Source organism: Gopherus flavomarginatus, chromosome 4, assembly GCF_025201925.1.
Source record: "Gopherus flavomarginatus isolate rGopFla2 chromosome 4, rGopFla2.mat.asm, whole genome shotgun sequence".
NCBI lineage: Eukaryota > Metazoa > Chordata > Testudines > Testudinidae > Gopherus > Gopherus flavomarginatus.
Window position 1 is genome coordinate 77,881,229 of NC_066620.1, and position 15,462 is coordinate 77,896,690.

At 39.9% G+C, this 15,462-nt stretch overlaps 1 protein-coding gene across 2 annotated transcripts in view; it reads right to left on the reverse strand.

Annotated features, from left to right (window-relative positions):
- Positions 1–15,462, reverse strand: part of FMN2 (formin 2) — a 234,538-nt gene that overhangs the window by 54,751 nt on the left and 164,325 nt on the right. For both annotated transcript variants that reach the window (XM_050950369.1, XM_050950370.1), the window contains one exon: positions 5,745–5,837. In XM_050950369.1, the coding sequence (XP_050806326.1) occupies positions 5,745–5,837 (93 nt within the window). The remainder of the gene's footprint in view (positions 1–5,744; positions 5,838–15,462) is intronic.

The window sequence follows — 15,462 nt, forward strand, 5'->3', positions numbered from 1 at the left end:
CTGATCTTGTCTATAGCACATGAGGTCTCTGACTACTACAGGGACAGTGAATGGAGTGGAGTGGGACGTCCCTCCCAAAAGTGGAATGATCGATGTGGGACTAGTCTTTTAAGTGGGTGACGTGGAGGGAATGCGAGTGAAATGCCGTGGTCTCCTCTGGTCCTCACCACTGGGGGAAAGTCTGCTTTTCAGAATCTAATTACTAGGTAGGTTCACCATGTATAGGCCAGAACAGAGTTGTATTTTGGATAGTTGAGATCCGTAGCCCAGAATTCAAAGTTATATGAAAGACTGAGGATGCTGATAGGGAGAAAGAGATAAGGTTAACGTTGGAAACTTATGTTATTATTACTAAAATTACATTTTCAGAACATTTACAGCATTTAATTTATTTTCATTTTTTAAAATCTTATAATGCTTAAAGAATGGTGTTTAAAATTAGTAGGTATTCATAGTCATATACTCATACAACCCCTTCATTACCTTAATGAAGTTTTTGGCCTGGGAATTTTTAAAGAACAAAACAGTTTTATTTCTATATATTCCTAACAATATTTTAAGTCCTGTTTTCTTGAAAGGATTAGTTTAGAAAATTCTGGAAAATAACAAAGACTCGTATTACCCAATATATTAAAAAGATACATTTAAAAAACATTAAATTGCAAGTCAAGCACTCAGAAAGTAAGAAATACCACAATTAAATTTGCGTGGGTATGTGTATTATAAGACGGTCTCTCTCAACATCATGTAGGAAATCTGTGGCAGAGTCAGGGACAGAGCCCAGATCTCTTGGGATCCAGTCCATTGCCTTAACCACAAAGAAACATTCTTGTCCTTCTTACAAACCTCTGCCTCATTCACTATCCATTATTTGCACTGAAAGAAGCAGGGGTCCTGCAGAACAGACAGCATGTGATCATGTAATTAAGGACTTTATCATAATTCATATACACAGGGGAGGGCAAGTTAAGATTTCATGAAAAACCTTAATTCTGACATTTCCTAACCTGAGGAGGTGACTTTGCAAACTTTACATCCTTTACTCATACTTTTGTTATGCAATTTCCTAGATTAAAGAAAAATACATAAATCCTCAAATCAACAAGGCAAATTTTATCATGTGAAACCATACTGACCCACATGTGGGTCGTCAGCAGGATTTAAACCCAAAACCTTTAAATCCACAGCACAGATGTTTACTGCTTGACCCGTTAGAGTAATTGACAGTAGTAGCAGGCTATTATCTTCTAAGTACACCAACCACTAGAGAGGTAAATGTGACACTTTGCTAATGGCTTACACAACTGTTTTCTAGATAGCAGTGGAACATTGGGAATCAGGATTCCTGATTTCTATTCCTGGCACTGGAAGGAAGTGGTCATAGATAGCATAACCAAGCATATACATTTCACATGTTTTATCATTCAAGGCAGTGAGAACGTGGATTGAGTTTGCAACATTAGAGATAGGGTGATATTGCCAGTTGTACCTGAAATGACCTTGTGTAATCACACTGGAAAATCAGTGGTATGATATTCACCTGCCTTCTAAGGTAGGAATATGGGGCCTTCCTTAATAATAAGTGCAGTGATGGGCACAGAATTTTGCATATCAGTACATGGGGGAGCTGAGATTAGAATGCACGGTCTCTTCCTGGGTCCCAATGCAGCACTACTTCCCAAAGTAGCAATTGCTGGTGCCACATCCTTCATGGAGTCTGTGGGGCCAGGAAGCATGCTCAGTGCAGATGGAATGTTCAGCAGCTGTGGCAGCAAGCCTCTAAAGGCTTCTCTTGACTGCAAAGTTAACTCGTATTACAACTTGACTGTTGCTCCTAACTCAAGTTCCATCCACTAACAACAACCCTTAACTCAAGTTGGCTGTGCCATTAGGGGGCATAACATGATCACTGTGCAGTGTGGATGGAGGCTAGCTCCACTAGTACTACATTGTCTTTCCACAATTCCACCTGTGTGCCCGGAAAAGACAGAAACTCTCCCACTGGGAAAGAATTCATAGACCTTACTTCAGTGCAAAGAACCATCAGATATGCCCACAGAAGCCTTAGTGTCCCACAAGTGAGTTCAACGCCAGTATGAAAACAGCAGCTTGACCGTTGATCTGCAGGGTGGATACTCGCTCTCTCAAGTTAGGCTTACTTGAAAGAAGTAGCTCACATATAGAATCCTTGAGTTAACTCTACCATGTAAACATACCATAGTCTTTACCAAGCATGTGAAAATGGCCATTTTCAGACATTTACAATTTGGCTAAATCTGGATACTTTTTAATGGGGACAGCAAAAGGTACCTGTCTAATACCAGGATCACTCACCTGCCAAATTTCATATACCTGTTCCAAATCATGCAAGTGCTAGAGCTCTTTAAAGAAACCTTCAAAAATGTAACTTTTGGAAAATGACTAACACTATTTTTATTGTTTACTTTATACTAATTATTCCATAATCTCTTCCTTGGAAGCAGCTAATTTGCTTTTACTGAAACCTTTTCGGGGTGGGGGGGAACAAAAAAACAAAACAAAAGAAAACAAAACCCACACCTCTGGCAGAGACAATTTCAGCACAAATGGTTCAAGTTTAGCAAAGCAATATGTAACTTAAAACAGATGGCTCACAGAGTGGCTCATTCTTTAAGTGGTGCTAGACTTAACCCTACCTGTGAATAATCATCTGCCTCAGCAGATACTTACAGGCCAGGGATTGGGCTGTAGCTTGAAGATTACCTGGTCCTACGATTAGTTTAGCTGAAGAGGGAGCTGTAAAGAGTAACATCCTGCAGGAGATGCTTGGGAGTGGAAAGAACCCAGTTATGACTCTGAGGCCACGTGCACACTACAGAGTAAAATCGAAATTAATAAAATCGATTTTATAAAACAGATTTTATAAAATCGATTTTACGCGTCCACACTAGGGCACATTACTTCGGTGGTGTGTGTCCATGGTCCCAGGCTACCATCGATTTCCGGAGCGGTTCAATCAGGGAGGATGAGGCCCTGTTCTAGCAGTTGAGGTGTGAAAACCAAGGGAGGAGAAACTGGTTTTGTAGTTGGCAAGCAGGATTAAACAGAGACTGTGAATGGCTTGCCAACTACAAAACCAATTTCTCCTCCCTTGGTTTTCACACTTCAACTGCTAGAACAGGGCCTCATCCTCCCTGATTGAACTAACCTCGTTATCTCTAGCTTGCTTGCTTATATATACCTGCCCCTGGAAATTTCCACTACATGCATCTGACGAAGTGGGTATTCACCCACGAAAGCTCATGCTCCTAAACGTCTGTTAGTCTATAAGGTGCCACAGGATTCTTTGCTGCTTTTAAAGTTACTTTGAACTGGTGAATTCCATTGTACAGAAAAGTTACCTTCTCTGAAAAGCATCACAAAACACATTCCAAGTTATTTAACCCTGTGAAAAATTATGAATTTAATTGTAAGTTTAAAACTTTTTTTTTGCTTTGGAGAAACTGAACTTTAAAAATAATAGAACTTACTTTATTTTACTTTGCCCAGAACACACATTATATAAACACACAAATCCCCCAAAGGTGCCAAAAGTTGTCCCTCTGTTTTTCTAAATGATCTTGCATGTGCAGTCTAGCTGAAAAGACTCATCGATTATGCCTACATAAACAACAAAAGCCCCTAGAAAAAATATCTAGATCAAAAGCCTGTCAAACATTGAACAGGAAAGAGAAATCCTGTTTTAAACATGGCCTCTTTCAAGTCTGAATTCAATCCCACCAAGTAAAAACAAAGGATTTCATAACTGAAGGTATTTTAAAATTACTTTATTTTTGGAACTTAACTGAAAGATTCGTTTCTCCTATATGTTAAGCTCCATCTTTCATATAGTAATATCATGACAGATTTCTGAAAAGTAGCTTTTGTAAGGTTTAAAGATATGTAGACTAGTTTATTTAGAACACATCTATGTTCATGTCATAACCCCTACTTGTATTAATTTCCATTAGAACATGCAAATGATATTTTTAACTTTGCTGCTGTTCTGAGGTAATGAGGTTTCTTCTTCCATCAATGATCACACAAAACTAACACTAACTCCAAAAAAGAGTAACATGTGTACATTCTGATAGGAGACTAGACATCTAGGATCAGATTGATCAGCATCTTTTTCTCTCTATCCCCAAATGAACACAAGAACAGGGAGGGGGAGCACTTTAAGGGGAAAAAAAATCTGGTAAGCATATAACAAACAAAAGAGAATGATATTACTTCTCCTCCACATAATCATTCTGTGGAATTCACTGCTGCAGGAAAACAATCTCAAAAACTGTGGAGAAATTTAAATAGGGAGCCAGGCAACTTTTATAACCATTAATAATGTTTTCATTGTCCTTTCCTAAAGGGATGAAGAAAGATCATTGGAGTTTCTTCTGATTTATATTAGTATAAGTGAAAAAAACCTCATGTTCAATTCATTGTTCTAGTTTTAAGAGGAATGCATGAAACAGTTATTAGACCTTAAGTTGTAGCTCCTAACACAATATCTGATGGAAAGAATCTCTACTTCATATTGACAAACGACCTTTAATTGGTTGTTCCTTCTTCTACATGCATAATTTTATTTGCATCTATATTAAGCTAGATGTCAAAAACAATTATCAGCTAAACATCATCATTTTGGCATCAAGTATAGAATGTAGGCCTCTTTGATTCCAAAGCACATCTTACCAATTGTTTCAGGACACAGCTAAACACCTATTTGGCAACGATTTGGGGAGTGACCTTTGCAATTTCAGGAGCTGTTGATTTGTATTTGCTTGGTTGTGTGGTGTTTTGGCTATGGCCATCAATCTAAATAAGTCTGTTCAATGACATGTGAAGTCACGTGAAGGAATTGGTGCACACATGCTGAACGGCACCATAAGACTACCTTGAAAATGCTATTTACCTTTGATGATCTAGTTAGGAAGCAAAAATGTGAATTTAATACCAGACTAGCTCACCAGAAATAAATAAATAATGGGCATTGAACTCTAACACAATCCATCAATGATAATTTCCATTTGTGACAATTAGGTAACACAGTGCTAGACTTCAGCACTATTGACTTCTAGAAGGGATAAGCAGTAGAAACTCTCACTTCTCATACGATTGATTATCCAATCACGAGGCAATATTTTTATCTTCTATTATGTTGTATGGTTACAGAAAGTTGGAGTGGAGGTGCTTCCCTCCTAGTATTCAGACAAGATCAGCACAGATACATTTAAATTTACCACCACCACCACCGCCCCCACAGCATTTTCCACAAGCCTGTCCTGAGGAGTTCATTTGGATTTGCCTTTTGTGTTTGCTTAAAAAATTAGACACAGATTTTACAATCTGAGGAGCTGAAACAAGACCTTTGCTCTGCAGACACTGTATTTTTGGCACATACACAACAGTCACTGCTTTGGAGATGAGTCCAGCTTTACAAAATTTTTCAAGGAACAAAAATATTACTAGAGTTGCAAACTCATGATGAGTTCACACTCTTGAGCCAATAGCATCTGTCTTTGCTGCCACTCAAGAGGGTGACTCACTGACAGTACAGCAGAGTCGTCCCACAAATCTTTTAGAACTGTGTGGCATTTGATTAAACTAACCCACATCTTTCTATGATGCCAAAATAAACTGTCTCTTTATTCCCAGTGTATAAACATTGTTACTATAACTTTCCTTTGAAATGTCTTGAAAAGGTTCAATGACGTTTCATTATTTACCTTGATTAATGAATTGCTCCATGCTGTCTTTGAAAGGCTGGATGTGCTCTTCTAGTGATACCTGATAAACTTTCCCTGCTTGTGTCTCACACGCTGAAATTGAAATAACAGATTACTTTAGGGTGACACATAATAGCATAGATACAAATACTGTAGTAAAAATACATTAGCTTATATAAATGTATAGCCAGCAAAACTTGCTAGGATATGATCCTTAGGAACATACTGCTTCAAATGCAAACACTACAATAAAATCTTCCTGGAGAGTAATTTTGTTCCTGATCAAATGTTTCTGAATAAATGAACAACTGGTGCCCAAAGTAAGTGGTGGGTTTATAGGTGTCAGACACCATCCTTCCTGCTACCCTCTGACTCCTAGGGAGTCTGCTACCCAGGGAGTGACCAGATTTTTGTGGGGAAACATTTGGAACATTTATTATTTGAACAGCAAGGGATAATGAGGAACGGGAGAGGGTTGTATTTACCTCTTTGTAAATATACTGTTACATATGCTGTATTTTACAGCATGTTCCAGCAGGGTGAGCTCCATATCTTATTTATTAAATTATATTTCCCTGGATCAAAATCCTACCCTTATTTCTTGCACTACTCTTTCTGTTTCTATGTTCAACTCCCCTTCGCCTCACTCCATTTTAAGGTCTCATTTTCTCTCTTTTTAAAATTTCCTTTTCTCATGGTCTTTTCTTTCCTTGTCTTACTTCTTTCTACACATCATTTACTCCCACTGTAGTTTTCCCCCTCCTCTAACCTCTTACGGTCTCCTCCTACTTCCAAAATATATTCTCCTTCTTCCTCTCCCAGTCCTCTACTCCCTCATCATGCATTATCTCAACCCCTCCTTCACATGAGATGCCTTCACTTGTTTCCTGCTGGTAGAACAGTAAAGGAAGCAGCAGAAGACTCTTGTGTGTCTGATGTCTTCCTCCAGCTTCCTGAGTCCACCCTTCAGTGGCTGCAAGCTGCAGTACACAAAATGCTTGCTCTACCTTGGGCTTGAGTCTGTAATTAGCTCCTCAAAGGCTTGAAATCCTATGCAAGTCAGGAAGTCAACAAGGGACAAAGAAGCTTCAATATACAAATATTTCCGGATAGAAGCCAGGGATATGACCTTAACTGCACAGCACTGCAAAATATCTATATAAGTGGAGGCTGCTGCTGGATCTGAGGAGGTAAAATGTAATCTGTGGGTTCTTGTTTATAGTTGTCTGCAGGGTTTCATTGTTGAAGCAGATTGTGGTGTCCAAGAAGCTGATGCTGGTGTGGGAGTGTTCTAGAATGAATATGATGGATAGGTGGTAGTAGCTGAAGTTGTGGAAATCTATCATGGAAAGTTGGTCATCTGCCCAGAGGATGAAAATATCATAGATGTATCTCAGGTATATATCATTAGTTTTGTGGTACACTTTCCCAGAAATTCTTCCTCAAAGTGGCCCATGAAGAAGTAGGTATATTGGGGAGCCATCTTAGTACCCTGGGCAGTTTATCCATGGTTTGGACAAAGTATTTGTTGTTGAATACAAAATTGCTTTGGGTGAGGATGATATAGATGAGTTTTGGCAATGTGTTTGTGCGTAAGGGAGTGTCTGCCACTAGAATAGCAAGGATTCCAGTGGCACCTTAAAGACTTAACAGATTTATTTGGGCGTATGCTTTCATGGGTAAAAAACCCACTTCAGAGGCATAGAGTGAAAATTACAGATGCAGTCATTATTATACTGCCAGTAGAATGACGACTGTGATAGAACCTGGAAATTGACAAGGTCAAATCTTAAAATAGGCTGGCTCTCATGGTGAGGCCATGTGATGAAGGGAGGGATAGCTCAGTGGTTTGAGCATTGGCCTGCTAAACCGAGGGTTGCCAGTTCAATCCTTCAGGGGGCCATTTAGGGATCTGGGCAAACATTGGGGATTGGTCCTGCTTTGAGCAGGGGGTTAGATTAGATGACCTCCTGAGGTCCCTTCCAACCCTTATATTCTAGGAATGCATTCAAACAAACGGCACTAGCTTTAACATGACACCCTGAGGGCTCTGTCTGTACCACTTCTGAATTGTGGATGAAATTATTGTGTCATGGAAAGCCTATGTATATGTGGATCCACCCTAAATTAGCAGTGTGGCATCATCTCTCTACCAGGCCAGAGACAATGGTAAGGGATCAGTACTCAGCAACAGTATCTTTGAAGTAAAACACATTGGGACAATAGGTTTGCTCTACATGGGAGAAGACACTTGTACCTTGTGTGTTCAGAGAGGGGAGTTTGAAAGTAATGGAAAATTACCAAAAAGACAGAAAATAAGGTGACCCCAAGCAAGAGTTTATAAAGGGATTCACCCTTGGGGGGAACTGGGTAGGAGAGAGCTATTTTGCAGCTGATTATATGAGGGCAGTTGCTGCAGGGGCAAAGTACCCTGCCATGGAACACTGATGATTTCCCAAGAACTCCCAAGGGAAGGGTGAGCTGCTGAGGATTGTGTAGTGTTTTGTGTGATATATGTACTCTCTTGTTCTTTACATGATTAAATGTAAAAAGAGCATAAAGTTGAAAGATTATACAAAAGTATACATGTTTGTGCTTCCCAAGAACCACACACTCCTGAGAGAGTTAAACTGCAAACCAGAAGCTTCACACCTTTAGAGTGGAGTTCTGGGAGATGGGTGTTTCAAGTCCTGGGGCATCTGAAGGGTCATTGCTGCACCCAGAGCATCCAGGAGGCTGGACAATAGGTTCCAACACTAGGAGGGCAGTGCCAGTTGGAAAGTCTGTGCGCTGAGAGTGTATCGTGGGGTTCTTAGTTTGGGGCAATAGCTGGACTCTGTTCAACTCCAGAAGCTCAACATACCCCAGGGGATCCACAACACAGAGGCTTCGATTCCCTTCACAGCAATCCTAGTGGGAGCCAGGAAAAGATGATCACTAGGATCTGTGACAAATGGGTTCAAACAAACTGCCTTAGCTTTAAAATGTCATGAACCAATAGAAAGACAAGGTGGGTGAGGTAAGATCTTTTATTGGACCAACTGCTATTGGTGAGAGAGTGAGAGACAAGTTTCGACCTCCACAGAGCTCTTCTTCAGCTCTGTGCAGCTCAAAAGCTTGTCTCTCTCACCAACAGAAGTTGAGCCAATAAAAGATCTTACCTTACCCCCACCTTGTCTCTATAATACCCTGGGACCAACATGACTACAACAACACTGCAATGAACCAACAGAACTCAACTCTTGGGCAATGCCAGACTTCACATTTCGTTCAGACCACTTGTATCTCTAAGTTCTATAAAAGGGGGAGAAAATCCTCTTTGGTGGTCAAAATCTACCTGATCTTTTAATGCAAAAGTACTGCTTCTGCCTAAAATCAAAATCGGCATAAAACCCCTCAAACATATAATATTACAAAAGTATTACAATTCACCCTAAATAGTACCTTTAAATTAAATAGGATTATTTGTGTTATCTTATCTACAACAGAGCAGTTGTGCTATTGTTTCTAAAAGGTACTTCTATGATAAAGAGATTTACTACCATACTGTGATTATCTAATATAAAATGAATATTTAAACTATCATCACTCTAAAACCCTAGAGAATAGCAATCTGTTTTAGAGATCCAAAAACTCATGTGTCAGAAACAATCATTGGAGGCCTAAACCACCCTGCTGTCATACATAGTGCAAAAGAAAACGACTTTGGGAAAAATCCCTGGAGATCTAGATAATGTAATTAAAATTTAACAAGGCTCTAAGTGATAATCACCCTAAATAACAATGGAATCCAGATGCCCAGCAACAAATTATGACCTATCAAAGGTGTTGTTTATTTTTAAATTAATTGAACATGAAGCCTGAAAACACACCTTGTGGGCATTTCTTTTATCATTTTCCACAACTGTAAAAAAATACTACTGATTAAAAGTACACAGAGAAATGAAAATCAAATCAAATGATTCAGTTGCAATCCACACAAATGGCATAAAGTTAGTGAGACATTGACAATTGTAAATACTCTGATTCCTTTATTTGTTTTAAAGTATAATTGAAGATAGAAATGTGAACAGACTTATTAAAACATGAGTAGCCCTATTCAATTAAAAAAAGTTAAACAGGGCTTCATTGCTTGTGAAGCAACTTGTTTGAAAACAAATGTTACATATCCACTCACTCATGGGCAGGCTTATGAAACATGTATACGTGCTAAGTCAAATACCAGAATGGAATTACTACCGGATGTGATGATTTCCTAAGGTTTGGAGATTCTGCTAATTTATTTAGTGAATAAGTGTTATATTAGGTCAATTCCATAGCTAGTGAAAGCGCTGCAATGCAAACGCTGCAATTCTCTTCCTTTACTCAGACTTTTGCAGTGTCTTTGAGGCAAGAATGTGAACTTTGTACCTCGCGAAAAGTCAACAATTGTACTCCACATGAAGCCTTTTCAGAAATGGTCTCATACATTTAATAGAAGACTGTTCACCACAAAGCTTCTCAAAATGCTTCACAAACTAATTTATGTGATCACCTCGGAATGGAATATGGGAGGTGTTCAATGACACTGCCTAACACCACACAAGACTTTAGGACAGGAAGTGAAGACCTTATCTAACTTAGATAGAAGAAAACTGAAGACGGATCTTTTAGGTAGTAAACTGAAAACTACAAAACATAATTAGTCAAAAAGGTGTTTGATCCCAAGCACTCAAACATTACCATGTGGCAATGGAGATTTTCCAAAGGGACCCAATCCAGAAATATAGGATGACCAGCGGAAAGATCTTGCACTCTGCCACAAATTGCCATAACAGTCTAGGTAACATCATATGAGTTCTGTCTGTCTCCCAGGCTATGGATTACTCATCATTCTCAACATTTTGAAAGGTCAAACATTTTATTCTTTTAATTCATTAGCTGCAACTCAGGATGACCTCCTGATATCTCAGTCAATTTAAGAGAAGATAAGTGTGGCTCCTCTAAGGATAAGTGCCCCTCAGAGATTGTACGCTATACCCATGCCAACAGCCTATGACAGTTCCCCTTCAAAATCTTTAAGAAAATGCACAGATACACTATTTTTTCATATTCACTTTGCTTTGGAAAAGAAAAACAGATGTAATATTGTCAGAATGAAATACTTAATCTTTCTTTCTTGACAGAACTATTTAGAGTCCTGCAACATCTCCTATGACTTGTGAATCTTAAAAACAAAACAAAACCCGTTTCTACAATCTGTTGTTTTATGTGAAAGGACTAAACTTTGACATTAGTTATCCTAAAAAGATTCAGAGTTCAGTTTTGATTCAGACAGGCAGGAGAACCCTCTTGGGTGGGAAAACCGAACTGCAAGCCTAGAGAATTAATGAGATTCTGGGAATTTCCCACAGTTGATAAATTTCAGGAATAAAACACTTTCACTATCCTTGTACCTCCTGTTTTGATCCAGACTAGAAAATGATAATGAAAATACTCTTAGGGCTTGATCTTTTAGTGTCCCTGTGTAGCATTGCATCTAAATACAAGGAAGAACTGAGTGGCAGGAAAGGGAGTTCCTGAGATGCTAATTCTTCATCAGACTGCTGCTACACTCCCCCAAAGTAACTCATTCTTAGTGTCAGACATAGAACCTAAGAGAAAAGAATGCTAAACTTAGAAAGGAACTTAAATAAAGAAGCACCTGGCATTAAGAGAATTGTGCTGAAATCTATGTCCACATGCCTGACATCCACTCACAACCTTTTTGTGTTCTTTTTGTTTTTTTAAATCTGTGGTCTTGTGACTAAGGGAGCAGGTGCACAGTGAGCTAGAGACTTCCTACTATTCAGCATGGTGCATAACTAGTACTTTTGCTTACCATGTGTGTTACCAAAAATGGCTTCCACTCACACTGATAATGGAACAGAAAAACCTTGTGTAATGAGTCAGGTTCTGGATTATGGAGGCCTTCATCTAATAGTATCAGAACCATGAAAGGGGAAGCTTGGTTCAAATTCAGTTATAAAATGGGTGACGGTTGAGGCAAATGTTCTCATTTTTGATAAGCATTCACCCTATTCCTGGCAAAAATTGCCAACCATGTGTAGATCCTTCAAAGACAATGGAAAAATACAGATAAGGAAGAAAAACACATCTTACTTTGTCTGATCAGGTATAGGGGTGCTGAAAATAAAGTCCCCAAATGCAGCATCACAACGTTTAGAAACAGTGGGAGTCATGCTGATACCACTGCCTTACTAATGGCAGGATCATCACCTACCAGTCTAAAATGTGTCATTGTCTAAAATTAACTAGTGATTCATTATTTTCTGTAGAACAGGCGTAACATGTTTTTTAGGTTTGGTAGTCTTCAGTCCCCCAGATCAACAAACTACTATTTAGGATCATAATCTCTCTAAACAGAACAGTTAGATGTAGTACTCGTATATCATATTCTATAATGTTTCATTGGAGTCTAAAAACCTCTGTCCTGCTGAGCTGTTATTACTCCACAGCATGACTAAAGGAAGCAAAGATGACAGGAGCACAAAAGATACAGGCAGTGCTCCTGCCTCTCCATATTTCGTACTGAATGAATAAGACACTGCCCGTATATGCCTTTTTTTGAATATTCCTTTACTTAGCAGTGCAAGGGAAAGTGGGTGAAATTGTGCAGAATAAGTGACACAAAGAATGCCTGCTCAGTCTGTTACATACTTTGTAAAATCTATTTGATTTAACTTAACATGATAATGTTTAAAGTAGGGCTGTTGATCAATCACAGTTAACTCATGCAATTAACTCAAAGAATAATCACAATTTAAAAAATTAAATTGCAATTAATTTCGCACTGTTAAACAACAGAATACCAATTGAAATTTATTAAATATTTTGGATGTTTTTCTACATTTTCAAATATATTGATTTCAATTACAACATAGAATGCAAAGTGTACACTGCTCACTTTATATTATTGTATTACAAATATCTGCACTGTAAAAATGTTAAACAAAAGAATACATATTTTTAAGTGACTCCCTACAAGTATTGTAGTGAAATCTTTTTATCATGGAAGTGTAACTTATAAATTTAGATTTTTTGTTGTTACATAACTGCACTCAAAAACAAAACAATGTAAAACTTTAGAGCCTACAAGTCCACCCAGTCCTACTTCTTGTTCAGCCAAATCGCTAAGACAACCATTTTTGTTTAGAATCATAGAATATCAGGGTTGGAAGGGACCTCAGGAGGTCATCTAGTCCAACTCCCTGCTCAAAGCAGGACCAATTCCCAACTAAATCATCCCAGCCAGGGCTTTATCAAGTCTGACCTTAAAAACCTCTAAGGAAGGAGATTCCACCACCTCCCTAGGTAACCCATTCCAATGCTTCACCACTCTCTGAATGAAAAAGTTTTTCCTAATATCCAACCTAAACCTTCCCCACTGCAACTTGAGACCATTACTCCTTGTTCTGTCATCGGGTACCACTGAGAACAGTCTAGATCCATCCTCTTTGGAACACCCTTTCAGGTGGTTGAAAGCAGTTTCAAATCCCCTCTCATCCTTCTCTTCTGCAGACAAAACAATCCCAGTTCCCTCAGTCTCTCCTCATAAGTCATGTGCTTCAGCCCCCTAATCATTTTTGTTGCCCTCCACTGGACTCTTTCCAATTTTTCCACATCCTTCTTGTAGTGCAGGGCCCAAAACTGGACACAGTACTCCAGATGAGGCCTCACCAATGTCTAATAGAGGGGAATGATCACATCCCTCGATCTGTTGGCAATGCCTCTACTTATACAGCCCAAAATGCCATTAGCCTGCTTGCAACAAGGGCACACTGTTGCTCATATCCAGCTTCTCGTCCACTGTAACCCCTAGGTTCTTTTCTGCAGAACTGCTTCCTAGCCATTTGGTCTCTAGTCTGTAACAGTGAATGGGATTCTTCCATCCTAAGTGCAGGACTCTGCACTTGTCCTTGTTGAACCTCATCAGGTTTCTTTTGGCCCAGTCCTCTAATTTGTCTAGGTCCCTCTGTATCCTATCCCTACCCTCCAGTGTATCTACCACTCCTCAAGTTTAGTGTCATCTGCAAACTTGCTGAGAGTGCAGTCCATACCATCCTCCAGATCATTAATGAAGATACTGAACAAAACAGGCCCCAGGACTGACCCTTGGGGCACTTCACTTGAAACTGGCTGCCAACTGGACATGGAGCCATTGATCACTACCCATTGAGCCCGATGATCTAGCCAGCTTTCTATCCACCTTATAGTCCAATCATCCAGCCCATACTTCTTTAACTTGCTGGCAAGAATACTGTGGGAGACCATGTCAAAAGTTTTGCTGAAGTCAAGGAATAATACATCCACTGCTTTCCCCTCATCCACAGAGCCAGTTATCTCCTCATAGAAGGCAATTAGTTTAGTCAGGCATGACTTGCCCTTGGTGAATCCATGCTGACTGTTCCTGACCACTTTCTTCTCCTCTAAGTGCTTTAGAATTGATTCCTTGAGGACCTGCTCCATGATTTTTCCAGGGACTGAGGTGAGGCTGACTGGCCTGTATTTCCCCGGATCCTCCTCCTTTCCTTTTTTAAAGATGGGCACTACATTAGCCTTTTTCCAGACATCCGGGACCTCCCCTGTTTGCCATGAGTTTTCAAAGATAATGGCCAATGGCTCTGCAATCACATCTGCCAACTCCTTTAGCACCCTCGGATGCAGCGCATCCGGCCCCATGGACTTGTGCTCGTCCAGTTTTTCTAAATAGTCTCAAACCACTTCTTTCTCCACAGAGGGCTGGTCACCTTCTCCCCATACTGTGCTGCCCAATGCAGCAGTCTGGGAGCTGACCTTGTTTGTGAAGACAGAGGCAAAAAAGCATTGAGTACATTAGCTTTTTCCACAACCTCTGTCACTAGGTTGCCTCCCTCATTCAGTAAGGGGCCCACACTTTCCTTGACTTTCTTCTTGTTGCTAACATACCTGAAGAAACCCTTCTTGTTACTCTTAACATCTCTTGCTAGCTGCAACTCCAAGTGTGATTTGGCCTTCCTGATTTCAGTCCTGCATGCCTGAGCAATATTTTTTATACTCCTCCCTGGTCATTTGTCCAAGCTTCCACTTCTTGTAAGCTTCTTTTTTGTGTTTAAGATCAGCAAGGATTACACTGTTAAGCGAAGCTGGTTGCCTGCCATATTTACTACTCTTCCTACACATCGGGATGTTTTTTTCCTGCAACCTCAATAAGAATTCTTTAAAATACACCCAGCTGTCCTGGACTCCTTTCCCCCTCATGTTATTCTCCCAGGGGATCCTGCCCATCAGCTCCCTGAGGGAGTCAAAGTCTGCTTTTCTGAAGTCCAGGGTCTGTATTCTGCTGCTCTCTTTTCTTCCTTGTGTCAGGATCCTGAACTCAACCATCTCATGGTCACTGCCTCCCAGGTTCCCATCCACTTTTGCTTCCCCTACTAACTCTTCTCTGTTTGTGAGCAGCAGGTCAAGAAGAGCTCTGCCCCTAGCTGGTTCCTCCAGCACTTGGACCAGGAAACTGTCCCCTACACTTTCCAAAAACTTCCTGGATTGTCTGTGCACCGCTGTATTGCTGTCCCAGCAGATATCAGGGTGATTAAAGTCTCCTATGAGAACCAGGGTCTGCGATCTAGTAACTTCTGCTGGTTGTTAAAAGAAAGCCTCGTCCACCTCATCTTCTTGGTCTGGTGGTCTATAGCAGACT